The 25803-nt window shown below is 35.2% G+C and overlaps 5 protein-coding genes across 10 annotated transcripts in view; 3 read left to right on the top strand and 2 right to left on the bottom strand.

Moving 5' to 3' along the window:
* Positions 1 to 6931, top strand: part of LOC124532175 (embryonic polarity protein dorsal) — a 57044-nt gene extending 50113 nt beyond the window's left edge. For all 6 annotated transcript variants that reach the window (XM_047106907.1, XM_047106908.1, XM_047106909.1 and 3 more), the window contains 4 exons: positions 1634 to 1672; positions 2341 to 2429; positions 3094 to 3486; positions 4691 to 6931. In XM_047106907.1, the coding sequence (XP_046962863.1) occupies positions 1634 to 1672; positions 2341 to 2429; positions 3094 to 3486; positions 4691 to 4873 (704 nt within the window). In that variant the 3' untranslated portion in view covers positions 4874 to 6931. The remainder of the gene's footprint in view (positions 1 to 1633; positions 1673 to 2340; positions 2430 to 3093; positions 3487 to 4690) is intronic.
* An 803-nt stretch (positions 6932 to 7734) lies between these two features.
* On the top strand, positions 7735 to 8600 carry LOC124531939 (intraflagellar transport protein 43 homolog). The gene is made up of 3 exons (XM_047106520.1): positions 7735 to 7977; positions 8051 to 8161; positions 8294 to 8600. The coding sequence occupies exons 1-3, from the start codon at positions 7898 to 7900 to the stop codon at positions 8490 to 8492; spliced, it is 390 nt and encodes a 129-aa protein (XP_046962476.1). The 5' UTR covers positions 7735 to 7897; the 3' UTR covers positions 8493 to 8600.
* Positions 8601 to 8741: 141 nt separating this feature from the next.
* Positions 8742 to 11070, bottom strand: LOC124531938 (gamma-secretase subunit Aph-1). The gene is made up of 3 exons (XM_047106519.1): positions 10633 to 11070; positions 10369 to 10542; positions 8742 to 9669 (listed from the first exon to the last, which is right to left on the bottom strand). Exons 1-3 carry the CDS (start codon positions 10852 to 10854, stop codon positions 9343 to 9345), a joined length of 723 nt encoding a protein of 240 aa, XP_046962475.1. The 5' UTR covers positions 10855 to 11070; the 3' UTR covers positions 8742 to 9342.
* A 384-nt stretch (positions 11071 to 11454) lies between these two features.
* LOC124531885 (ATPase family protein 2 homolog) lies at positions 11455 to 14794 on the top strand. Its single transcript, XM_047106454.1, has 2 exons — positions 11455 to 11943; positions 12782 to 14794. The coding sequence occupies exons 1-2, from the start codon at positions 11595 to 11597 to the stop codon at positions 14662 to 14664; spliced, it is 2232 nt and encodes a 743-aa protein (XP_046962410.1). The 5' UTR covers positions 11455 to 11594; the 3' UTR covers positions 14665 to 14794.
* A 2608-nt stretch (positions 14795 to 17402) lies between these two features.
* LOC124532006 (DDB1- and CUL4-associated factor 7) lies at positions 17403 to 24376 on the bottom strand. The gene is made up of 7 exons (XM_047106622.1): positions 23948 to 24376; positions 23512 to 23614; positions 23047 to 23182; positions 22301 to 22551; positions 19304 to 19429; positions 18767 to 18948; positions 17403 to 17712 (listed from the first exon to the last, which is right to left on the bottom strand). Exons 1-7 carry the CDS (start codon positions 24010 to 24012, stop codon positions 17514 to 17516), a joined length of 1062 nt encoding a protein of 353 aa, XP_046962578.1. The 5' UTR covers positions 24013 to 24376; the 3' UTR covers positions 17403 to 17513.
* Positions 24377 to 25803: the final 1427 nt, after the last annotated feature.

The raw sequence follows: 25803 nt of genomic DNA, 5'->3' as shown, positions 1-25803 counted from the left end.
ATAGAAGTTATGGTTTTCAAAGAAAAAAAAATAAAATCATATTTTTATATTATATAAATATACGAACTGTCATAATGCTTTCAAGCCTCTAATACTACTAAGATCTGTGGTGGGAATATTTTTTTTTTCTTTATAAGAAAGTGACATACTTACCAAGTGACATTAATTCTAAATAATTATATTTGTTTAATAAATAATTTCTGATTATAAAACAAAAGCCAATATTGTTTGAAGATTATTGTGAAACAACGATATTGAATACAATTTTTTTTAATAATTTAATATTATACTGTAACTGGGCCCATGTGGAGCAGCTTTTATTAAGAATAATTTTAATATCTTACAATTTTGTTTTTATAATTTTAATTAAACAGATACATATCGCATTGAAAATGTACGAAATAATTGTAACGCTTTAGATGAATTTACAAATGTATATTTAAAAATTTGATAAAAAATATTATGACGTTATATTATTTCAATCACATAGTGTAAAGATATTTAAATTTTGCGATTGAAATATTAAGATTTTTGTACACATTTATAACGGAAAAGATATAAAAAGCATAGCTTGGATGCGTGAAATTTATATTATATTGCTAATAAAATTAAGAACAAGATGATGTTTTTCTCATAGTCCTAGAAAAAGCACCTAAGATGTTCAAAAAGGTACTTAAAGGTTATATTTTTATGCATGGATGTGTCTTTTGATTTCGATGTTTATTTCATTAATTAAAAAAAATAGACGGCATTACGCATAAATACTTTTTTATTATATTTTGTACAAAAAAAAAATGAATAGTTTTTTTTTAAAAATTGACGATTAAAACCTATTCTTCTTTATAAAATTTATAAAGTATGAATTTTGTACCAAATGTAATAAAATAAGACGACCGAAAGAAGCCAATACACTCGAAGAAGCAGATGAAATGAAGTTTAACTTCTAGTCTCCAGTTACGAAGAGTAGCTTCGCTTCAGAGCCGAAAATACTACTGCATGGATAATCGGATTTGCGATTTTTGTTCGTCCCGTTTTTTGTTTTTGTTTGATTTGGTTTTGTAGGCTTTCTCGTTTGATGTTTGAAGTTTTCTCTTAACACACATATGCATATTAGCATTATTTTTTATTTTTTGCATGTTTTTATAAATGTATTAATTTAAGTATTGCAAGTGTGATCGTGAAATCATTAATTTGAATTTCACATTTTTCAAGGTCATCTCTTCAGCCATCTTGAATTTTTGATTAGGTTGTTTATGCTTTAGTGTGCTTTATATTTTTCTTTGTGTGTTTATTATGTTGTAATTATTGGTATTTTTTTCATAAAGCTGGGTTCAAATGGCATTGTACTGCACATTATAGTGCAATTAAATAATAATAAAAAAATAAATTTATATATAACAATGTAAAATAACGTGCGGTGTAGTGTCATGTATAAACATAGCTTTAGCTAACAAGCGATGCCGTTTCTTGTAAAGCTGCGGTCACAACTGAGGAATATCTATCTATGAAAATATTCCTATTGCAATAATATCGCGTTAGTATGACCGTAGATTTATAATGGATGATTAGGCTTTTAGTTATTCTTTATTGTTTATCATCCAAACAGAGTTAACTAAAATGTTGTATTTTTCAGGATACGGAAATGATCAACACATTAAGTCGGAGCCAAGAGGTGAGTGTTTATGGTGTCCATATATATTTATTTATTTGTTCTTGCACCCAATCTTATAACTGAAAACAATGATGTTCTAGTAAACAGATATGTTATTAACGGGCAAACAGGAAGACTAGAAAACGTCCTAATTGGGACGTTTTCCTTTAGTCGTTTTACGTAGTAATACGTTATAATACATCACAATTACGTAGTAATACGTTTTGCGTAATTAAAACATCTAGTTATCCCTTTTACTTATTGTTTTTATCAAGCTATCCTTTTTACTTTTAACGAAATGCAAAAATAAACTAAAATAAACGGTCCCCGGCGCGGCACACTTTTTTCTCTTGTTTAGTGTGGATATAACATATCTGTTTATTAGAATATCATTGACTGATAATATCATTTTTGATACACAAAAGTTGCATGAGCTGCAACAGGCGGCCTTATCGCTAAGCAGCGATCTCTTCCAGGCAACCTTTGGGTAGAGGATCATAATGTTGACATATATATTGAAGTATACAAATTAGGACGATATTTAAGCGTTTTTAAATTCAGTGAATACCTACAGCATGGTATCAATGGGATACTATTAAATGCAAATATAAATTTTAAAATAAATATTCTATTTGAAGCATTGAAAATCTCTATTGTAATTTAATAAATTAAATTTCCTTTTTTATCAGATAAGACTCCGCCACACCAAATGAACAGTCCGCTGAGAGTGTTCTCGCCGCCCTACGAAAATGAACAAATACAAGAAAACCCCTATCAGGTAATTTTTTTAATTTATACATAATATTAGTCGTCTAATGGTAAACATAAAACGTAGTCTATAAGGCAGATCTACAAATCCCTAGTTTAAATCCCGAATTTTTTTACTGGTTTGAGCAAATAAAGTTATTTTTTGTTACTATTAGCTCATCAGTTACAGCTATCTGGAGTTTAAAACTCAGGTGACATTATTTATATTCCTGAGCTGCTGTGCGAACTGTGACTGAAAGTAGAGTCGGATTTAAAGGTCTGGAGGCCCCCGGGCCACAAAGCAGTGGGGGCCCTAGAAAAACAGAAGCGTGAACAACCTTATAATTATATTATCATGAATTACTTTTATTTCAATCAGTAAGCTATGATTTATTATTATACTTGTATCGGTAACTTTTAAAATATTAAATAATAACATTATTATAATTTGACTATATCTGGGTATTTGTTAACTTGCTGCAAACTGTGGCCCCCACTAATGTGGTGGCCCCAGGGCAGTTGCCCCGGTTGCCCTTCCTTAAATATGGCCCTGACTGAAAGCATGAAAAGTGTGATTGCAATTTTATGTGCGGAAGACATAGTCGCTCTATTATATCTTCTACGCTGTATAGCTTTCCTTAACCGAAGTAGGTCACAAGAACGTCATCATAAGTTTCATATTGCTTTGTCCGCAGTGGGGTATGCAAGGGATGTCCATCGCCGGGCCCAGCCACGTGAGCTACGGGCAGGACATGCAGTGGAGCCCGAGCTACGTGCAGCTGTCGCCCGGCATGCAGTCGCATTCGCCGAACATGTCGCCGAACTTACAGATGACCAATCTTCAGAACATTCAACCGAATTTGCAAACCCTCTCGCCGAATATGCAAACGATGCCACCCATGTCCCCCAACATGCAAATGTCCCCGATGGGGCAGGTGATGCCGTCCATGGGCAGGATCTCCCCGATGACCCACGGCGGGATGTCCCCGAGCATGGGGCAGATGTCGCCGAGCATGGGGCACGTGTCTCCCGGCATGGGGCATATCTCTCCTAATTTAATGCAGCAGCAGCAGCAGCAGCAGCAACAGGTCAGTTTTCTATTTTTCTTACTGGCTATTTATGCTCATAAATATTTATCATACAACAGTAACATGCAACCCATTTACCATTCACTGTCAGCATCCGAGAAATCGTATAAAAAGACGTCGTCTACATTGGATTGCCGAATAGAGAAAACATACTAGCTTTATATACCATATATAAAAAAAAAATTATGTAATAAGTAGTACTAGAATATTTATTAAATTGATTTAAAAACTAAAAAATACGCTTTCAGCACGCACTGAAAATTGCAAATGGAGCGTTTTGTCCAGTAAAAAGAACCTGTGATAATATTTTTCGAATCCCATTCAGCAAACCCATTCATTTAATATCCATATCATGGGGCTGCATTTCAAATAGCCCATTCGTCATTTTGGATGTCTACCATATTGGATTTAAGTCACGTGATTACTTTTTCGTATTCCTGACAGCAAAACCTTTCATTTGATACCCATATCACGGGAGTGCATTTCAAATAGCCTGTCCGCCATCTTGGACGCCCGCCATATTCGATCTAAGTCACGTGACTATTTTTTCGTATTCATCATCATCATCATCAGCCCGTACCCGTCCACTGCTGGACATAGGCCTCTCCCAGTGCACGCCACTGTGGTCTTTCTCCGGCTACTCGCATCCAGCTCCTGCCTGCCGCCTTGCGTATATCGTCACTCCACCGTGCCCGAGGACGTCCTACACTACGTTTGCGGAGACGCGGTCTCCACTCTAGAACGCGTTTTTCCCAACGGTTGTCGGTTCTGCGACAACCGTTTTTTTCGTATTGCTGACTGCAAACCCATTCATTTGATATCCATATCATGGGACTGGATTTCAAACACCCAGTCCGCCATCTTGGGGAGGCCGCCATATTGTATTTTTAATGACGTTTGAGTGTGTGCAAAATTTTATAGTAATCGAAGATCGGGAAGTGGGTCAAATTTAAATACCAAGATTTTCTTATAAACAAGTGAAGATAATAAAAGCGTGTTTAGAAAGAAGCTTAATGTTATTAAAACATTTAATATATCTACAAGTTTAATACGTATATACGTACTATATATATTAAAGTCAGTACCTGATATTGACATTTTAAATAATCGTTTGTTTTGTAACTCCTATTATATACCATATAAACCGATGAGAGTCGCCCCATTCATAACGTCTGGTTTCCCCTCATGCCTGGTGTGGCGGCAGGCGGAGCTGCTGGAGGCGCCGGCCAGCGACACGCCGTCCCTGACGGGGCTGCTGCTGGACCGCGGCGACGCCATGCCGCAGCTCAACTCGGGCGAGCTGTCGGGGCTGTCGGCGCTGCTGGGCCGCGCGCCCGACCTCAGCGACAGCCTCACGCGCCTCTCCACCAGCGACCTGCTGCACTGACCCCGCCCGCCTCCACCAGCGACCTGCTGCACTGACCCACAGCCGCCTCCACCAGCGACCTGCTGCACTGACCCACAGCCGCCTCCACCAGCGACCTGCTGCACTGACCCACAGCCGCCTCCACCAGCGACCTGCTGCACTGACCCACAGCCGCCTCCACCAGCGACCTGCTGCACTGACCCACAGCCGCCTCCACCAGCGACCTGCTGCACTGACCCACAGCCGCCTCCACCAGCGACCTGCTGCACTGACCCACAGCCGCCTCCACCAGCGACCTGCTGCACTGACCCACAGCCGCCTCCACCAGCGACCTGCTGCACTGACCCACAGCCGCCTCCACCAGCGACCTGCTGCACTGACCCACAGCCGCCTCCACCAGCGACCTGCTGCACTGACCCACAGCCGCCTCCACCAGCGACCTGCTGCACTGACGAGCGCTCGGACACACCGACATCACTGTTGACGACTTCACTGGACTCTATGGGAGTTTGACGTGACCCGAAGTAGCCCGAGTGCCTCGTATGCGGTTGCGTTTCTCTCGTTCGACCACAGCAGTGAGTCTGACTATGGACTTTGCGTCGCCTTTCAAACATTTCAAGTCAGTTCTTGAAATCCAGGAGTTTTAACTTCTAGAGTTCTTATAAGTAATAAATGACTAAATGTTAGTTTGTAAAAATGTAATGTTTAATTTCACGCCAAGCGTCAAAAGTTTCATTTTCATTCCAATACCATCTCTATTAGATTAGAAATGACTATTCGGATATATTTTTGCATCAACTGATTATAAAACAATATTGAGAATAACAAATTGTTATTTAATGTTCAACTGCGCTAAATCTCAACTAGAAGCATCATAACGAGTATCACAAAAAATGCATAATAGTAGTAGTTTTTTGTAATTTTAATTAATTAATTAATTAATGTTTTTTATTAACCAAAAAACACATTGACGGGCGAAACGCTGCGTTTTATGTGTGTTTGTAAATTGCATCAATTTAATATAATGTCTCTCATATAGTAACTTCTTTAAAATTACTTTATTTATGTTTTTCTTCGTAAATAAATATATATATTGTTCTTAAATAATAAAAAAAATAAACAAAAAAAATTAAGTCTTAAAATAGTCTTCCATTAAAACTAAAATTTATATAAATTAATAGTAAAGACAATATATCAAATTTAAGTATATTTTGTAAAAAAAAGAGACAAATAAATTTGAATTATAATGATACTGTGAAAATATTATATATATAATCATTTTAAATATTTTATTTATTAACTAATCGTGCTATTTTGTCCATATATTAGCAAATACATATGTAAAATAAATTTGATTTCAATTGAATAGTAATTTATAATTATTACTGTTAAACTTACAACACTACTGCAAGTACATAATATTATTTCGGTTATTGGTCACAGAAGTGAAGAAGAAGTGAAGTGAAGTGAGTAGGGAAGACTACTGTCATCACACATGCTATTTAGAGATAAAATATGATAAAAAAAATTATCTAAATGTCTAAAGCCACTCGAAATGTAATGCATATTTTTATTGATTAAATTTCAATTTATCTTACATATTGTATTTGCTGATGTTGAAAGAGATTGCTATTTTTGTGAATTTTATGAGATATAATTTACTGTTTATTTTTGTTATAGTTTTTGTTAAGTGTAGTTAATAAGATTATTTGATAAAAAACTATGAATTGTTACCAAATATTGAAGTGTTTATGAATTGTAAAATATTTTCAACAAATTTATTAGTTTTCTTAGTCTCTGGTCATGTATTTTTTTTATAATTGAAACAGTTATTGTCCGCTAATCGCTTATTAGTAGGCAGGCTGTCATTGAAATAAAACATCACAATATATATGTACCATAAGTAGCAACTGAAGACAATCCTTTACATGCTTGTGATATGCTTACGATATTACTTCCATTTTTATGTTTCCGTTTGCCTCACATCACAGTAGATTTTTTAACGTGCAATAATATAAGTTCGCATTTAATGTGTTAAGAAAAAATGTTGTCATCTTTAAAATTAAATAATTGACAATATTGTGTTTTTATTATCCATTCCTCGCAAACATTTTTGTTGTAAACTTTAAATACTACCGTACCTACTTCTGATTATAGCTTATATGTATATTTGTTTGATAGTTTAATATGAATCAATCACAGATTTTACAACAATAGTAAATAACCAAAAACAATGTTGGAATTTGAAGTAACTGCGCTATTTTAGCCTAGACGCGAGCTTATGAGGCCTCTGATAACGAGGCCCTGGATTGAAAGCCTGAGTACAGCCAATATACTTTTTGGCGTTTATTCTGGCGAGAATTTGTCAGTGCATTCCCAAACATTAGAAAGGAACCATGCAATCTTGTATAGTGCAAGCAGTATAGTTGACCAAGTCATTTAATACATAGCCGAGTACAAAACTCGGCTATGTATTAAATGACCAATGCCACGTGTAACTATGTTTCATAAAATACCAACTTTTAATTACATGTATGGCTTTAAATAGTGGAAAAGTGTAACCGAACCCCATTAACAAAGGTGACGTAAATAATTTCATTGCTTAGGCACCACCGATCTTGAGAACTAAGATTTTAGTCCCCAATACTTGTAGTTTTACTTGCTCGCTCAGCCTTCAAAACGAACAGAACAATACCAAGTATTTGATGTAGGTGTACTTACTCGGACAGTACCAAGTCTAGATGTCTAGAAATTGACTGATTGGTGAAAAATATCAATTATTTTTTTTTATTTTATAAGTCATACATCAAGTGATTAAGTAGACTATATGATCATTTTTGTTATTTAAACATTTTTTCAAAGCATATAGCAACACTCGTCGTCAATAGTAACCAAGGTGTCAAAACAGTAAATAATACAAGCGTCAAATTGTACTACAAACAAGGGATTGCATACTTACACAAATACGAGTCTATTTATTAAACTCGAATAGTAATTGTATTTTAATCTTAAGTGTGATACATACTTGCCTTTTTATAAAATAAAATGAATGACTCTTTCAACTCAAACGCACCTGAACCAAGAAAAATAGGTGTTTGGACGGAAGGGCCACCAGTTGAGGCCCGGTATGGTTAATTTAATATGATCTATCGAAATGATTAGTTAGTTACCCAATTAAAACATGTAAATGTGTTGCAGTAATTATGTTATGCCTAAGAAATCGTCGGAATCAATCGATGACATCCCTACTATACCGGATTTGGATGACCTGCAAGATATCTTAGAGAAAGAAATATCTAAACCACCTGTGTAAGCAAAAGAAATAATATATATTATGTAAACCAAAAAACTTCTTGTAATTATGTTAATATATTAAGCTATTAGCTTGTAACCAGGATAAATCTGAAAAATTGACTATATTTTCCTCATTTTTCCATTTAGGCCTGATCATCAAGACACTGAAACAGTTAACACATTAGCCGAAGTAGGCGTTAGTGGCTCTGTAGAGGGAATTGATGCAGCATTAGATGTGCTTAAATCTTTTATTCCTGAGGCAGAGTCAGACACAGCTGATACTGTGTGGACCATTGATTCATTGTTAACTCAACTTGCCGAAGAAGAAGAAAATGTTATCTCCTAAGCATATACCTAATGTAATTCTAATACAGTTGGCTTGCTATTCATTTCATTTGTCAACACTTATATAATAGTACTGTTAAGGTATGTATGTATATTGTATTGTATATACGTATTCAACATTGTGTAAACTTGTTGAACAAGATTGTATTAAGGCTTTGGTAGGATTTATTCCTTAATCAAATGAAGCTACTTGAATGAAGTTTTAAGGCTTTACTAAATATTAAATATTGGTGGGCATTAAAATAACATGTTCTTCAAATTTTATTTATTTTATAAAAGTCTTATTATTATCTTGGGAACATTACAATGTAACAACATTTCAACCTTGTTCCGTCCAATTTTAAAATAAATTATATTATTAAGGAATGATTAATTACAATATTACTTAAGAAATAAATTATCCTAAGATTAATATAATTTTGTTATTTTTTATCGTGCCCTGAAATTACTATTAAAATAAAGTTTGATTTTTACAATAAGTTGGCAGCAACCTGAGATGGGAAATTTAATAAGGCTTAACAATAGGAATAATTAATTTATAATTGTCTTAGATAAAACATTTATATAAAGATTTATTCGTTAGACAAAAGAAAAATTTTTAGTCATTATATCTGAGTACTATGTTAATGTCATGTTAACATATTATTAAATTTTAAATCTCATCTATTTAATCTCATATAATTGTGATTTCCCCATCTCAAACCACTACAATTTTATATGAAGTCTAGTTGGGGCAATGGACACAAAATAAGTTTCAAGTAAAATCAACTGGTAATCACAAAGCATTAGTTTAATACATTTTCATAAGACTTCAAATAAAAATGTCTTCGCTTAAATAATTCATTTTAGAATTATGTTCTACCAGTAAAGCTTTGGATTAAACCTTGTTTTGTACCTCCAGCACATCTAAACGCAATCAAGGCGGTAATGATGAGTATAATATATGAAGGTAGAATAGAAACAATATATAACTCTTTCTTATTCAGTAAACTCAATCCGGAAACAAAGAAATGTGAACCAATAACCCACAATATCTTTAGATAGTTCTTATTGTCTAATCCACTGAAGAAGATCACACTCCAAAATGTGTTCAGGAGTGTCATGCAAAGCGTCATCGCTGCACTTGTGACAAAGAAATATTCCGTGCCACCGTGAAGGCCAAGAGAACCAGGGCCTACCTGTAAAGCAAAAAATACAATTGTATCTGATAGGAAGGAGCAATTAACAACTGTGTAAAATAAACTTTTAATGAAATAAAAAACTTATGTAACAAGAATTAACTTTGAAAAGCTATTCATCTCGTTATAATAATTTGAAGTTACAGGCTGGGTTACACTTCATCTATTCTACCACTAAGTAGCGTTATTTAGTACTGTTGTGTTCCAGTTTAAAGGGAGAGTGACTCATTCTGACTGACCAAGAAACAACATTTTAAACACCACAGTTGGTGGCACATTGGTTTTTTACGGAATGGCTAGTTATTTAGGACACCACAGACTGTGGGCTGTTATTTTCAAATAATAATTAAATTAATAGTTGGTAACAACTTGCCCATTTGCTTGTTCATCAATTCATTTAATAAAAAAAAAATTATAAATATTACAATCAATTTTGAAAGTGAAAAAAACATTTCCACTGGATTTTAATATTCAAAACAATTATGGGTTAATAAATTTTAAGAAGAATAAACAGCATGAAAATATAGAAAGAATTTGAAAGATAAAATAAATGAAGAATATATAAAATGTGTTAAGGACTATGATTTTATGAATGTATGTAATGCATTTGATTAAAACATTTATTAAGTAGATACTAATTTTATGACATAAAAGTGTGATATCAAGTTTAGAAACCATTTGATCATTGTATATACTTACAGAGTCAGCGAGAACATTGACTAAGGCAAAAGCTCCATTCATTGTACCAAATCCTAGTCCAGAAACATAAGCCATTTCTAATTTATTATTCCCAGTATCCTGATTTTCAGATATAACTTTCAAACCGGCTTCTGTTCCTCTCAGAAGTAAATACATTCCATAACGAAAAGCTTCCTAAAAGAAATACATGAATGTAGCAAACAAGTGCATGAAATAATTAACACATATACTTAAGTGTTTACAAACAAATAGTTTTCCACTCACTTGTATTATTATCGCAAATACCATGCCAAACGCTAGGTAAGATCGTAGTGGAACAACTGCGTACCATATCAGGGATGAAAGTAAAAACGAAACTAGCCAACCAAACGCCGCTGCTATCATAATAATAATTTTTATCGGATCATTGGCTATTGTTAATGAAAACATAACGAGAGGAGGCCCGAAGGCTAATAAAGAACAACTAAAAAACTCAGCAAGAGTCATCTTTACCACGTATTTTCACTTTTCACTACCACTAATTGTGCAGTTTGTAGCCAATTCTAGCATTCCCTTATTCTAAACATTTAGAGATCTTTTACAGAAATAGCTGTGTGGTATTGATATTTTTATCATGGCACGGTTATTAATTATTTGTGAAAATCGACTACCTATATTTGGGATTGGATTGTCACTTTATGTCATTTTATGAATAATGAAATAATGACAAATGCCAATGTCTCTAATGTTGCTATTTGTATTAAATTGATTGTACGTTACAATATATTGCTACTTTTAGTACTACCCCTCAAAAAGTTCATAAAATTATTTTAAAAAAAAAGACAATTTTAGTAACTTAGAAATACCAAAGCCTTTTTAATCTAGCTTTAGATTTTTCGTTAAATACTCTTTATCTTTAATAAAGTTGGATCCAGGATAAAGGTACAAACTACTAGACAAATTGGAATTATTGAAAACTATTCGGCAATTGTTGAATATTCATTCAAATAAACATCTACAAATAATAAATATTTTTTTAAATATAACTGTTTTACCGATGAAAACCATTTTATTATACTATCACAAAAATCGCAATGGCAATTGACACTTGACGCAGTCAACGAGGTTTATGTATATTTTTAAACTAATCGAAATAACCTAAAATTTGGGCCAAGTAATAGGAAATAATACCTAAAAGTTGTATGAATAATTTTGGTTTATGAATCATAATTTTGTTGTAAAAGAAAATGCCACCTAAGCAAGCGAAAAAAACACTATGGGTTGAGTGCGAAAGATGTCACTGCAATATTTTGACTAATGATAAAAATATTCACATTGAGTTAAATTGCGGCAAAGATCAAGTTAAATGTCCGTTCGTCGAAGAAGATACGCTATTTACTTGGCTTGAAAGAGCTAGTACTCCTCCAGATAATGTTCCTAAAGATACTGTTTTTATTCATCCCTCGGCTGGGACTCTGATAGGGGCAGTTATTGGTAAACCATTGGTATTGAAAAGAGATGGTGCTCCCACTCTTGTAAAGAGAATGTGGCCCTCAAAAGCTTCTGCGCCCGCTGCTGTTATATTACCAGCTGCAGGTAATTTTCTGTTCTGGAATTTGATAAGTGAAAATAACTTTATCTTTTACATAATTTATTTATACAGGATCTAATATGCAGAAATTTTTAGATCTGATTTCACTAAACTGAACTTTAAATAGCTGTTGGTGTAGCACATGTATGATGACATTCTGAATAGCTAGCATTTAGCTAGATTGAGGTTTGATTCCACTAAACTTAACTTATAATAGTTGTTAGTAAATATATTGTGTGGTACAATTTTGTCTGACAAGATGAAAAATCCTTACAATGTTTTTCCATAAAAGATAATAAGATGGATTACATTACATACATATCACCAGTTATTCAAATTTAGCATGTGAAGACTTACCTGTGCTTCCTTGAATTGAAACCTGACTTCTCAATGAATAAGCAGAACACACTGATCTAGAGTGTGATTTAAAACACTTTAGTCACATGAATGAAAAAAAAAATAATTATATGAATAGATCAAGACTTTGAGGTATCATTATGCATCTTATTGACAATTTTTTGATAATAATATTAATGTTTACTTTTATATTATATTTACAAAATTGTATACTACTAAGAGTACTATGAATACAGTTGATGTTATTGTAAATAACAATGGTGTTTTCAAATATTAAAAGACTGCATAGTCCCAAATTGAATAAAAAGTATTCTGGAATAATATAAACAATAGCATATAGACTTAACTGAGCAGGCACACAATTAATGATGATGGTAAAAGTTTACATATTTGTAGTTGATACTTATTCAATTTAATGTTGTCCATGGAGGTCACATACATTAGGTATTATTGTACTTTTAATAAAATATTGTTTTGGCTTTTCAGATCTCACTGGGGCATGGTGTAGTGACAACAAAAAAGTTATAGTATCAGTTCTGAAAGAAACTGTTCCGCAAGCCTCATGTGTTTCAATAAGAATAAAAAATCATAAAATAGATACAGACATAAGTGACATATTAAAAGAAAGATTTAACAATCATTATGTTAGTGTAGGCACAATACTAGTGTATTATTATTTTGGTAAAAAGTTACAAATTGAATTTGTAAATATTAAATTAGTAAGCGAAGATGCGAATACCACATGGTATCTTTTGAACGACAATACTGCTTGGAATATAGAGCAGAATAATGTTCAAAGTGTAAAAAAGAAACCCCCCATACTAGGGGGCGTGGATGATATTATTGATGAAATAAATACCCTCATTGGAATTTCGTTTAATCCCACTAAATTTACAGCCAGTTTCCAAGCAACCAGAGGTCTTTTACTCTATGGTCACTCTGGAATTGGCAAAACCGCTATATGTAAATATCTAATAGACAATCTTAATTGCCACCACATTGAAATAAACGGACCGACAATATTTAGCAAATATTTCGGTGAAACAGAAGCAACTATGAAAGATTTGTTTGCAAAAGCTGTTAGCAATGAACCGTGCATTATTTTGGTCGATGAGATTGAAACTATTTGTCCTAGACGCTCTTCAGGTAGCACGGAACAAGAGAGACGCGTCACATCAGCCTTTGTATCCTTACTAGATAATCTACATCAGGAAACCAGCAAAGTATTCATATTAGCAACCACTAGGAAACCGGAATCGATAGATCCCATGTTACGGAGGTTCGGTAGGCTAGATAGAGAAATCGAAATACCGATTCCCGATAAAATAAGGCGAAAGGAAATTTTATATGCACTGCTCCAAAATCTGCCCAATAAGATTCCCTCATATGACATAGCCGCAATATCTGATTTGGCTCATGGCTACGTGGCTGCTGATTTAGTCAATTTATGTACACAGGCTTCGATGAAATGTATAAAAAGGTCCGGCGATATTTTAGAGAAAGAAGACTTAGTAAGCGCCTTAACTATTGTAAGACCCAGTGCAATGAGAGAACTGCTGATAGAAGTCCCAAACGTGAGGTGGACGGATATCGGGGGACAAGACGATTTGAAGTTGAAATTGCGCCAAGCAGTGGAATGGCCATTAAAACATGCAGACAGTTTCCTAAGGCTAGGCATTCGGCCACCATCAGGCGTGTTGCTCTATGGACCCCCCGGGTGTTCCAAGACCATGATAGCGAAAGCATTGGCGACAGAAAGCGGACTGAACTTTTTGTCTATTAAAGGACCCGAATTGTTTTCAAAATGGCTCGGGGAGTCCGAACGCGCAGTGAGGGATCTGTTTACGAAAGCACGTCAAGTCGCTCCTTCGGTTATATTCTTCGACGAAATGGATGCCATCGGTGGGGAGAGGGGAGATAAGGAGGGTGTACACGAAAGGGTTTTGGCGCAACTTCTGACGGAATTAGATGGCGTAGTACCGCTGAACTCTGTGACTATACTAGCAGCTACTAATCGTCCGGACAGAATGGATCGGGCATTACTTCGTCCTGGACGATTGGATAGGCTGATATATGTCCCATTACCGGATTTCGAAACTCGACTACAAATAATTGAATTAAAGCTAATGAAAATGAGTATAAGCGACGATGTGAATCCTCATAACTTGGCAACAAGGACGGATGGATTTTCGGGGGCTGAACTGCAAGCGTTGTGTCACGAAGCAGCTCTCCTCGCTCTGGAAAAAGATCTGGCGTGCCCAGAAGTGGCCATGGAACATTTTGAGCATGTCTTGAAGAACTTCAGGCCACGAACGCCTTCCTCGTTATTAAAAATTTACGAAGAATTCTCTTTGGGGCAAAGATTTTGATAAGATGACTCTTATTGAGTGATTTTTTATTGTATTATAAACACACATATGTACTGTAACTATTTAATCATGTAAGAAAACCTTATATACTAATTTTGTATATAAATTAATAAAATTAATCTAGTCCTTATTCTAATGCCTTAAATATTTCTTCTTCTAATTTTTTTTTTAATAATTCAAATTAGTTCAGCAAATTTTGAGATCACAGCGCCAATTAGCTTCTTAAATTAGCATCAACAATTTATTTATCAGAGAATTAATTAATTTTACAATCGAAAGTAAATTTTACCACATTGAATGTTTAACATTTCTGATTATATTGCTATAACAATTTTTTTTCGAATGTAGACGTTTATATGTCAGTAACATTTTAAACTATAGTACGTGAAATTTCATAATTGTGGTAACTGATACGGCAATACTCTTAGTTCTAAATGTTGCCACAGCGAAATAATTACAACTAGAGAGTCAAAGTGTCAAAATATTTTTATTATGTAGCTGTTGGGCGTATTTCCCTAGATATCAATTGCCGAGTTAAGAAGACCGAGTAATGCGTCTCAGGGAAAATAGAAATTCTATGAAAGACCGAAGTATGAAAAGGAAGGCAAACCTGCCTTTGTGTGTCCAAATCGAAATAAACTAGCATTTGCTTTCAATAATACATATTCACCGCTGTACCGATGTTTATTAATCTTAACTAAATTTAAAAAAATGTCAAGTACACCCATGTTTTTTTTTATTTGGGAAAATTATAAGCCGATGTGGATTAGACTCCCTAATTGTATTTATTACGCTATGTATATATATAATAATATTTCATTGTATATCACTACTAAATATTGCATTAATTAGATACACGTTGCTTGTGACAAAGATACAAATAATTATACAACAATCCTATAAAACAAATTTTTGGAAATATTTCTCAGTAAAAATTTGAAAAAAATATATATCTTATTGATATATAATGATTTAATTTTTAAAGGCCAACAAACTTACTGGCTCCTTGTGTGGGTCCTTGCTTATATTCAGTGTTGCTACTTTATATTTTAAGCAATTATTTATTATCCTTTGAATATATAAATATCATGGATTGCATGCATGCATGCATAACATGCATGCATGAATCATATCATGGGTTGTACAAATCTATTAATACAGATATAAATAAAGAAAAGATGTGTTCAAAATAGAGCATAATATTTTTAAAGTGATGTTAGTTATATTTTTGGCCACCGGAACAGACAAGTGACACTATTATATATGGTTAATTGAATATTGATAAGGTATATTGTCTAAATGCGAAGTTGGCATACACTACATACATACACATAATAATGGTTTATATAAACATATGCTTTCATTATTTATATATCAAGTCTCAAAGCTGAGAACGCATCGGAAAAATAAAATAGTACGACACAACTTATATGTAGCATCGGCAAAATTCGTAAAATCGATCACACCCGAATTAAGTTCGCTATCCAATATTTATTTCTTAAGTGAATATGATCTTAAAACAAACGTAATAACTTGTAATATCATATGAGCTAATATATTCGTCAATTTGATAGTCAATTTAAATGAATTTGCTTTCTCGGGTTGAACTGACGCGAGAATCTATAGCGACGTATAGCGTCGAATGACGCGATAGGGAGCTGTTTCTATTGGTTGTGTAAATCGGCAGTAATCGGTTTTATTGAATTTGCCGATGCTACATCTAAGTTATGTATGGGTATATGCTGATTGGCGAATGCCAAACGTAGCTATCACGCACACTAAAATAATAAGGTTAATCTATAATCTAGATATATAAATAATCTAAGCATACATTATTATGAAATGCAAGATTTTTTTCAACAAGTCAATCATAATATAATTTTCAGTCTTAAAATATATTTTGCATTATACCCAATTTTTACCCAACAGCTTAAAATTAATATTCATTTAAATCAATTAAAATATTCATTAATTATTGATGATAAAAACGTAAAATTGCGATAAATTAAATAAGTAGTAGTAGTAGTAGTAGGAGTACGCGAAAAATATACTGAATTCTGCCGAATTGGTCAGGTTTATTTATGCACAACCTTTTTTTTTACTATTGAGAAGACATTTAGAAATGATTTATTTTTCATTACATAAATTTGGAAATAAACAGTGGTTCTCAATATTATAGTTAATTCAATTTATTATAGTACTAACTGAAATCTTGCTTTAGCATAAAACAAAACTCAATTAAACCGGCTTTGTTATAAATTTCATTTTATATTCCAAGGTCATATCCCAAGTACCAAACATACCTTTTTGTCCCATCGAGTTCGAGATTCTAGACTTTAGCTATATTTAAATAACTTACCTTCATTTTTGTGGCCTTTATATTTTCATAGATTCTTTTAAATTGTGCTCCTGTCATCTGCCTTTCTAAAACTATACTATAATAAACCCAGTTACCCTAGACGAAAGCAAATGGAAGACTAATAACGAAAGGAACGGACAAAATAAATAAATAAATTCTATTGGAGGTTGGGATAAGTTAACGTAACAGGAGGGCTGGTTCGTTTTTTGCCCAGAGGATCGGAATTGCGATTCAACGGAGAAATGCTGCTAGCATTCTTGCCACCATTCCACGCGGTCATGATTTATACAGTAACTAGTTGTAGTTCATATTTGTATATATATATATTTAAGCATTTAATGTTGTTAATTCTTATGTTAATAAAAAAAAAAAAAAGTTAACGTTGCCTTAATAATGGATAGAACTGTCATGCTTTGGTAAAATACCGTAATATAAAGAAAAGACCGTGGGTGGGTAAAAACAGGGAGTACAGCGGGGTAGAGGTATGTAGTTAGACGCGCAGTATTTCGGTGTGCCGGTTGTAGCATATGGCGATCCAGTCGGGCTGCGTGGCCCCCCACTGGATCTGATTGACCTCCCCCTCGGCCGCCGTGTACGCCAGGATGGGGTCCTCGATGGCGCGAGGCATCTGCTGGATGTCCCAGATCAGTGCCTGGTGGTCATCACCGGCCGTGCAGATGTGGCACGAGCTGGTGAAGAATGGCAAGGATTATTTAACATATATTTCCTCCTGACGCCTAAGCATTTACTGAATTCACATGCAACAAAGGCCGAATGTACTTTACATAGCAATAAACTGTTTTTGTTACAAAGGCCGAGACCTTGTCAGTTAAATAAAATATAAACTAGGGGTTCTCCTGAGTTTTCACTAAAACAAATGTTTCTTAACATTATTTGACGAAGACATTGAGTGTTTAGTGTGCGTGTGTGTAGGCGCGTGGTGGTGGGGGGGGGGGGGGGTGTTTGGTGACGTCACCTGTGCGGCGCCCAGGCGAAGCCGTTGACGCAGGCGCGGTGGTTGTTGAGGCGCGCCACGGGCGTGCGTGTGGGGAGCAGTGGTGGGGGGGGGGTTTGGTGACGTCACCTGTGCGGCGCCCAGGCGATGCCGTTGACGCAGGCGCGGTGGTTGTTGAGGCGCGCCACGGGCGTGCGTGTGGGGAGCAGTGGTGGGGGGGGGGGGTTTGGTGACGTCACCTGTGCGGCGCCCAGGCGATGCCGTTGACGCAGGCGCGGTGGTTGTTGAGGCGCGCCACGGGCGTGCGTGTGGGGAGCAGTGGTGGGGGGGGGGGGGTTTGGTGACGTCACCTGTGCGGCGCCCAGGCGATGCCGTTGACGCAGGCGCGGTGGTTGTTGAGGCGCGCCACGGGCGTGCGTGTGGGGAGCAGTGGTGGGGGGGGGGGGGTTTGGTGACGTCACCTGTGCGGCGCCCAGGCGATGTCGTTGACGCAGGCGCGGTGGTTGTTGAGGCGCGCCACGGGCGTGCGTGTGGGGAGCAGTGGTGGGGGGGGGGGTTTGGTGACGTCACCTGTGCGGCGCCCAGGCGATGCCGTTGACGCAGGCGCGGTGGTTGTTGAGGCGCGCCACGGGCGTGCGTGTGGGGAGCAGTGGTGGGGGGGGGGGGTTTGGTGACGTCACCTGTGCGGCGCCCAGGCGATGCCGTTGACGCAGGCGCGGTGGTTGTTGAGGCGCGCCACGGGCGTGCGTGTGGGGAGCAGTGGTGGGGGGGGGGTTTGGTGACGTCACCTGTGCGGCGCCCAGGCGATGCCGTTGACGCAGGCGCGGTGGTTGTTGAGGCGCGCCACGGGCGTGCAGGGCACGCGCACGTCGAGGATGATGACCTCGCAGGCGTCCATGGCGATGGTGGCCAGGTAGTTGGGGTCCTGCTTGTTCCACGCCAGCCGCAGCAGCGGCGTGTGCGCCGGGTCCTGGGACAACATCACATACATTACCCTGAACCCAATGTAAGCAGCTAGAGCACTTGTGTTATGAAAGATCAGAAGGAACAACGGTACCACAAATATCAGACCCAAGACAACATAGAAAATTAATGATAATCTACATCGACTCGGCCGGGAATCGAACCCGGGACCTCGGAGTGGCGTACCCATGAAAATCAGTGTACACACCACTCGACCACGGAGGTCGTCATATAATTACTCAATTTTTTTTTTTATTTTGAATTTAATTAATTCATTTAAAAAAAAATTAATTATGTTTATTTTCCCTAATAAAAATAAAATCAAAAAATTTGCAAAGCAGAGGTGGGAGGTAGTCACCCACCTCGTATATGATGGTGGAGTGCTCGAGGTGTCGCAGGTCGAACATGCGCACGGAGCCGTCGGCGCCCACCGACGCGAACATGTCGCGCCCGCCGCCCGCGCGGCTGAACGCTATGTCGTACACCTCCTGAGGGCGCCACCGGCACGGATCAATGACAAGCGTTTGACATTTAGTTAGTTCAAAAAATATCGTAATATTTTAGATAAAGTTGCGCTGTGTGAATGTGGCCTAGACGAAGGCTCTGCAACCCATATCCTGTTCGTTTGCCCTAAACTTCTTCGTCCCATTTATGACATCCTCCCTCCTAAAGTCCCTCGCCCTATAAATGTTGAATGTTTGTTGACGTTTGTGTTTAGTCCATTTTGTTCAATCTTATGTAAATATATCAAATTTAATAAAATTAAGTTGTGAATAGTCCAATTTTTCATATTTTATTACATATATAATATAGAATACTAACAACTATTTTTTTTATTATCCTATTATTAACTCTTAACACTAGAAAGACCAGAGTGGTCAAATGACCCCAATGAAGTTTTTGATCAATCATATTATCAAAACCATAGCACTGAAGTCATTGTCGTTTTATGACTTTTAATATTTTGTCATTGTTTACATTATTCTGATATGTGTTTACCAAAAGCAAGATAAATACTGATTAAAAATTATCACCTACCTAGAAAGGCCGCAGTGGTCATTTGACACTGCGTGCGTGCATTGTAAATATTTACATTTCGTTGAATATACTCAGTGTTGTGGGTAGTTGAAATAAAAGATTTCGTTTCTTTCTTGTTTTGTTCTTGTCGAAGCAAAGACGTATCACGGCTCGCCATAATAATATAATGCCTCATTATCGTTCCCTTCGCCCTTCTAAAATATTGGAAGTGTTACAAAATTTACCGGACGACCAATCAGATTGTGAACCGACTGAAGAAGAGAGGCACATTTTGCATTTAGACTCAGAAAGTGAAGAAAGTGATTACAATATTACACAAAATATTGATTCTTCTAGGGATGATTATCACACTCATTTGAGTTTTGAGTTTGAATCGTTTCAAAGAAATAATGCGTTTCCTGCGTTTTGATGTGCGAACAGAAAGGGCTGAACGTTTGCAAACAGATAAATTTGCAATGATTTCGGAAGTATGGAATAAGTTCATCCATAACAGTATTTCATGTTACAAGCCTGGTGAAAACCTTACTGCTGACGAACAGCTTTTTTCCACAAAAGTTCGGTGTAGATTTTTGCAGTTTATGGGTAACAAACCAGACAAGTTTGGAATAAAGTTTTGGCTTTGCGTTGATGTTGATTCAAAGTACTTGTGTAATGGTTTCTCATATTTAGGAAGAGATGAAAGCCGTCCACAAAATCAAAGTTTAGGCGAGCACGTTGTATTGCGACTCATGGACCCATACTTGAATACTGGTCGAAATATAACAACTGATAATTTTTTCACCAGTGTAAGTTTAGCTAAAAAGCTAATTGAAAAATGTACATCAATAATAAATAGTTGGTACGGTAAACAAAACACGAAGAGATATTCCAGCTACTATAAAAAATGCATCCCTTAGTCTGTATGAAACACATATTCACAACTCTGAAACCTGCACACTTACAGTTTATCAAGGCAAACCTTCAAAATCAGTTATGATTCTAAGTTCACTTCACTCTAATGTATTTGTTGATCCAGAAGAAGCAAAAAAGAAACCGAACACGGTGAAGTTTTACAATGCTACGAAATTTGGAGTAGACGTTATTGATCAAATGGCCAAGAAATATAGCGTCAAAGCACCTTCTCGTCGCTGGCCCGTGCAAGTGTTTTATAATATTTTGGATTTGGCAGCAATTAATTCTTGGATTTTGTACAAAAAACTATCCGAGAAAAAAATCAGTAGAAAAAAGTTCATTCTTGACTTGGCAAGGGAGTTAGTCGGCCAAGACACCAGCTCCCTGATGACACCATCTTCTTCACATCCCGATAATAGCATAGCCCCAGAGCCTGAAGGAGAACGTAGTGGAAAGAGAAAACGGTGTTACGTGCAAAAATGCAGGAACAAAACTAATAAATCTTGTATTAGTTGTAAAAAGCCTTTGTGTGGCTCTTGTAATGTAAACAAGGAGCTAAAATGTCAAAAATGTGCCTAATTTTTTAATTTTTTTATCACGTGTTAGATGTTTAATTACTTTTAGGTTCTTTTATTTAGTATTAGATGTTAATCAATAAAACTTAAAACCATAATACACGAATAAAACATTACAACCCATGAATGAGTCATTTGACCCTACTTGGTCTTTATAGGTAGTTCAAAATTTCGGTCTTGCTAGTGTTAATGTTTGTGTTGTTCTAGGTTAAGGATTAACAAGGAAATTAATACTACTATTCTTGACTTTAAAATTCAATTGAGTTTAGTGTCTCAACCATACCGATCAATCTCATTCGTGTCTTCTCCATCCTACGTGACATTGGCGAAATAATCTGTGCCCTGCCGGCACAACTAAAAGCCATTAAACGAAGAATTGAATTGAATTGAAATAGATAAAGTTGTCGTTGGAAGGGCTTTGGGCAAACCCGTCTGGGTAGGTACCACCCACTCACTAGATATTCTACTACCAAACATTACATTTTTTTTTTTTTGCGTTGAAATGTTATTTTTACCATATAATTAATGTCTTGTTAAAGAAATATTAACATTACTTAGTATAATGGTGTTGCAGTTTGAATGGTGAGTGAGCCAGTGTACACACACAAGGGATATATCATCTTAGTTCTTAAAGTTAGTGGCCATTGGGGATGTAAGGAATGGTTAATGTTTCTCTTAGCGCCATTGTTTTTGGGCGATGGTGACCACTCACCATCAGTTGAAGCATATACTCGTCCGCTAACTAACACAATAAAAAAATAATGGAAATCCAATATTAACTATCCAGATTATTACATTAATGGAACCTTACTGATTTTATTTCTTAGTATGTATCTGTCATTATTCCAATAGTACCTTATCGTGAGCAATAAGCTGAGTCTTCACATGTCCAGATACTTCATTCACCCTCCCCAACACCTGTCCCGTCTCGAGACCCCATATAGTGCAGGTGGTATCAATACTGCTTGTACCGATCAAGTTTGGATCAACTTCATTCCAATCAAAAGATGTGAGTGGGGCGCAGAAGTCTGAGTTTTTGTTGTTGTTCAGAACACATTCAAATAGTGTGTAAGGTTCGCCTGCTCGCCATATGCGCAGATAGTCACCTGGAATATTTTTTTATTATGCTTAAACAGGCACCGCTGAAGTACTTTCATTTGTCTTATTATCAGTACCTACTATAAAATAAAGTTGTTTTCTCTGTCCTTATATCCCTATGTATGACTAAATCTTTAAAACTACAACAGATTTTGATGTGGTTTCTTTAAAATAGATAAGAGTAATTCGAAAGGAAAAAGCATTGAAAATTTTAGAAATTTGTAAAAAATAAACAAATTTTTTAGTATATTTAGTATCAGTATTGCACCGTGCAAAGCCAGTGCGGGTTTTTATTTATAATTAATGTTATCCTTAGTGGTATACAATAGGGGGAAACACATTTTCTCTCACAACTAATTCCACAAGAAATATTGTCACAAAATTACAGTTGCATTTTAAAATACACCTTTTCGTCAATTGCCCAGCATTTATAGTCATCTTACAGCACTGTCATGTTTCTATTATACAATTGTACTTAACATATTATAAAGTTTAATAGTTACCGCTAGTAGCCAGCAGATCTGGATAGACACCTTTGCTGTCTGGAATCCACATTATTTTCGTGGTCGGATAAGGATGGTCAAATGTGCTTTTAGCACTAAACTCACTTGTCTCTTCATCTAATGATATTATTTGTACCTGTTCATATAAATATTGTACATACATTTTCAGATGAAACATTGTAATCATTAAATATGGCTTAAAATATATAATTTTACATATAAATTAAGCAAGGATACAATAGATGCCAAACTACATATGATTTAAACATCATTGTGTTTTTAATCTTCAGACAAGCAATAAACAATGGGTCATCTTTATAAAGCCACAAATAGCAATGTAATGTTATTAATATAAAATGATGTGCTTTGTGTTATAATGATTAGACCATTGAATATAATATTCGGCTAATTAAACCTTTTGAGGTATTCTGAAGTGAAACATTTATGAGCTAGTGAATACTTTACCTTGTTGTTGTATTCTTCTACAAAACTGCCAAGTGCGAGGCGGAACCTCTTATCTGGCCTCACGGACCAATTCATGGAGTATAACGGCCATGGTGCTTGATATCTAAAAGATTAAGTATTGTCTATATTTACAATACACTCTACAACTACAACTTCTATTTTTACTTTTGCTAAATTATTTGAGCACATTGTAAGAATAAAATTAATTTAGTTATATAATTAATTTAAATAAACAATTTGCTTTTTGTGACAAAATTCAAGTGCTGCATGAAAAGATTGCAGTGTTGGGAAATACCAACCAAGGACATTTTTATTAAGAATTGTTGCTGTTTTTAAATAAAAATGTACATAATTTCCTACACACGGTATTTTATATAGGGGTTTATTTACAAGTATAAAAAACTTGTTGTAATTTTAAGAAGTTAATTGCACTTACTTGTATATTTCTTTGCGTTTAGTGCTCGAACTCGTAGTACTTGAGCTACTATGTGGCATCGACATGTTTTTTGGGATAAAGGAAGAAATTCTTACGAATATGAAAAACTACTCGGTGAAAATAGAAACTGTAATTTATTAGTTAATATTATCAATTGCTGCAAAGTTATTTTTCAAGCAATCGTTCACAATGTAAATAAATGAAGCGGTAAATGATAAAATGTTTTGATTGAGTAACAGTATCAATGTAGTATTCTGTTTCAGCTAAGTTTTCTTAATTTGCCTGCATTTAAAGACAATAAGAAACAAAGTCGTTAATATTTTAGTATAAAAGTTATTTTATTTATAAATAATGCGTTATTTATAATCCTACACATGTAAATTCAGCATTATTTTTAGTCGATTGACAGGTGAAGTGACATTTAACATTTAAGTCCTAACAGGGCTGCCAATGTTACGATACAACGCGTTCAAAAATAGGAGTACATTAAAATTCTGTTTATTTATTTATAAATTGAATGTTGCTGCTAATAATTTGTGATTCCTTAAATACATACGGATTGACAAATTATCAATAATTACATATTGTCTTTAGTTCTATTATTTAACATGCACATAATTTTAACTATAGTAATCATGATATAATAATAAAAACGAATATGCGTAAATCAAATAAATAAGATCGTCTTACTTATTTGTTTTATTTGAGGATGAAATTTTATTAAAATCTACCGTATATGCTCTATAAAAATATGTTAAAAACATAACATAGGTAACTCTATTTAATGGCTATTGGCGAAATAATAAATTTCGATGGCTTCTATTAAAACTCAATTGAATAAGTTGAATGAAATCGTCAATGCTTAAAAAATATAAAAATTTAGTCACGGCAACTTCCATCCTTAGTTATAGTGTAATTAATTTAGTAAAGACGTAAAGTAGTATGAAAACGATTCACTGGATAAAAGGTTCATTTTACATTCAGAAGCAAATTTGGAGCTTAATTAATTACGTCAAAGTCATCATTATGGTCCAAAAAACTATACTTTTCTGTATTTGTTGGGATATGTTGATTTATAAATGTTGCTACTAGAAGTAGTGGCATCATTTACATATGGTTAAGTATGTACTTAATAATTAGAATTTAAAAATGATTGGTATGAAATTGACCTCACGATATATTTGTTTAAGGCAGAACACGACAGGAGTTATTGCTTTAAAAAGTATTTAACATTAACAACGACCAGTCTAGTCTGGAACGAAATAGCCAAGATATTTTCAAAACTTTTCACCGATACATATTACTGTTTACTGACATTTATTTGACCCTATAAATATCATTGGTTTAGAAATATGAATCATACCCACGGCTATGTAGAACTACGTAATTTTAGGCGGCAATTTGATAATATCAATGCAGGTCACGCTTTGAACTCCATTTTAGGACATAGCTTTCTTTCTTACATCAGCTGGTATTTAGGGCCTGCTGATATAATATATTGTGCAAGGTTACCAACTATAGTTAGATTACAGAAATATGTAACGCTATAACTAAGCTATATCGTTATGTATTCATTGAACAGAAGCATAATTGAGTGCAGTAGCATCATGTACAAATTATTGAAAATATACGGTTTATTTACGTTGTTAGGAGTCTGGGAATTATTTTAAATAAAATGTAAGTAGTAGTACAGCTTGAAAAGTTAGGAACCAAAATGAACTATAAACTAGTACGCGTGTAAAGTAATAATTTTCATTAGTAAATCCAACAACACTGTAGATACATTAAAAATATTTTAAAAGATTTAAAGAAAGATTTCAAATGTATGAAGTAATTGATTTCAAATTATATCGACA

The sequence above is a fragment of the Vanessa cardui genome, chromosome 8, assembly GCF_905220365.1.
Source record: "Vanessa cardui chromosome 8, ilVanCard2.1, whole genome shotgun sequence".
Lineage (NCBI taxonomy): Eukaryota > Metazoa > Arthropoda > Insecta > Lepidoptera > Nymphalidae > Vanessa > Vanessa cardui.
This window is presented reverse-complemented; position numbering and strand designations above follow the sequence as displayed.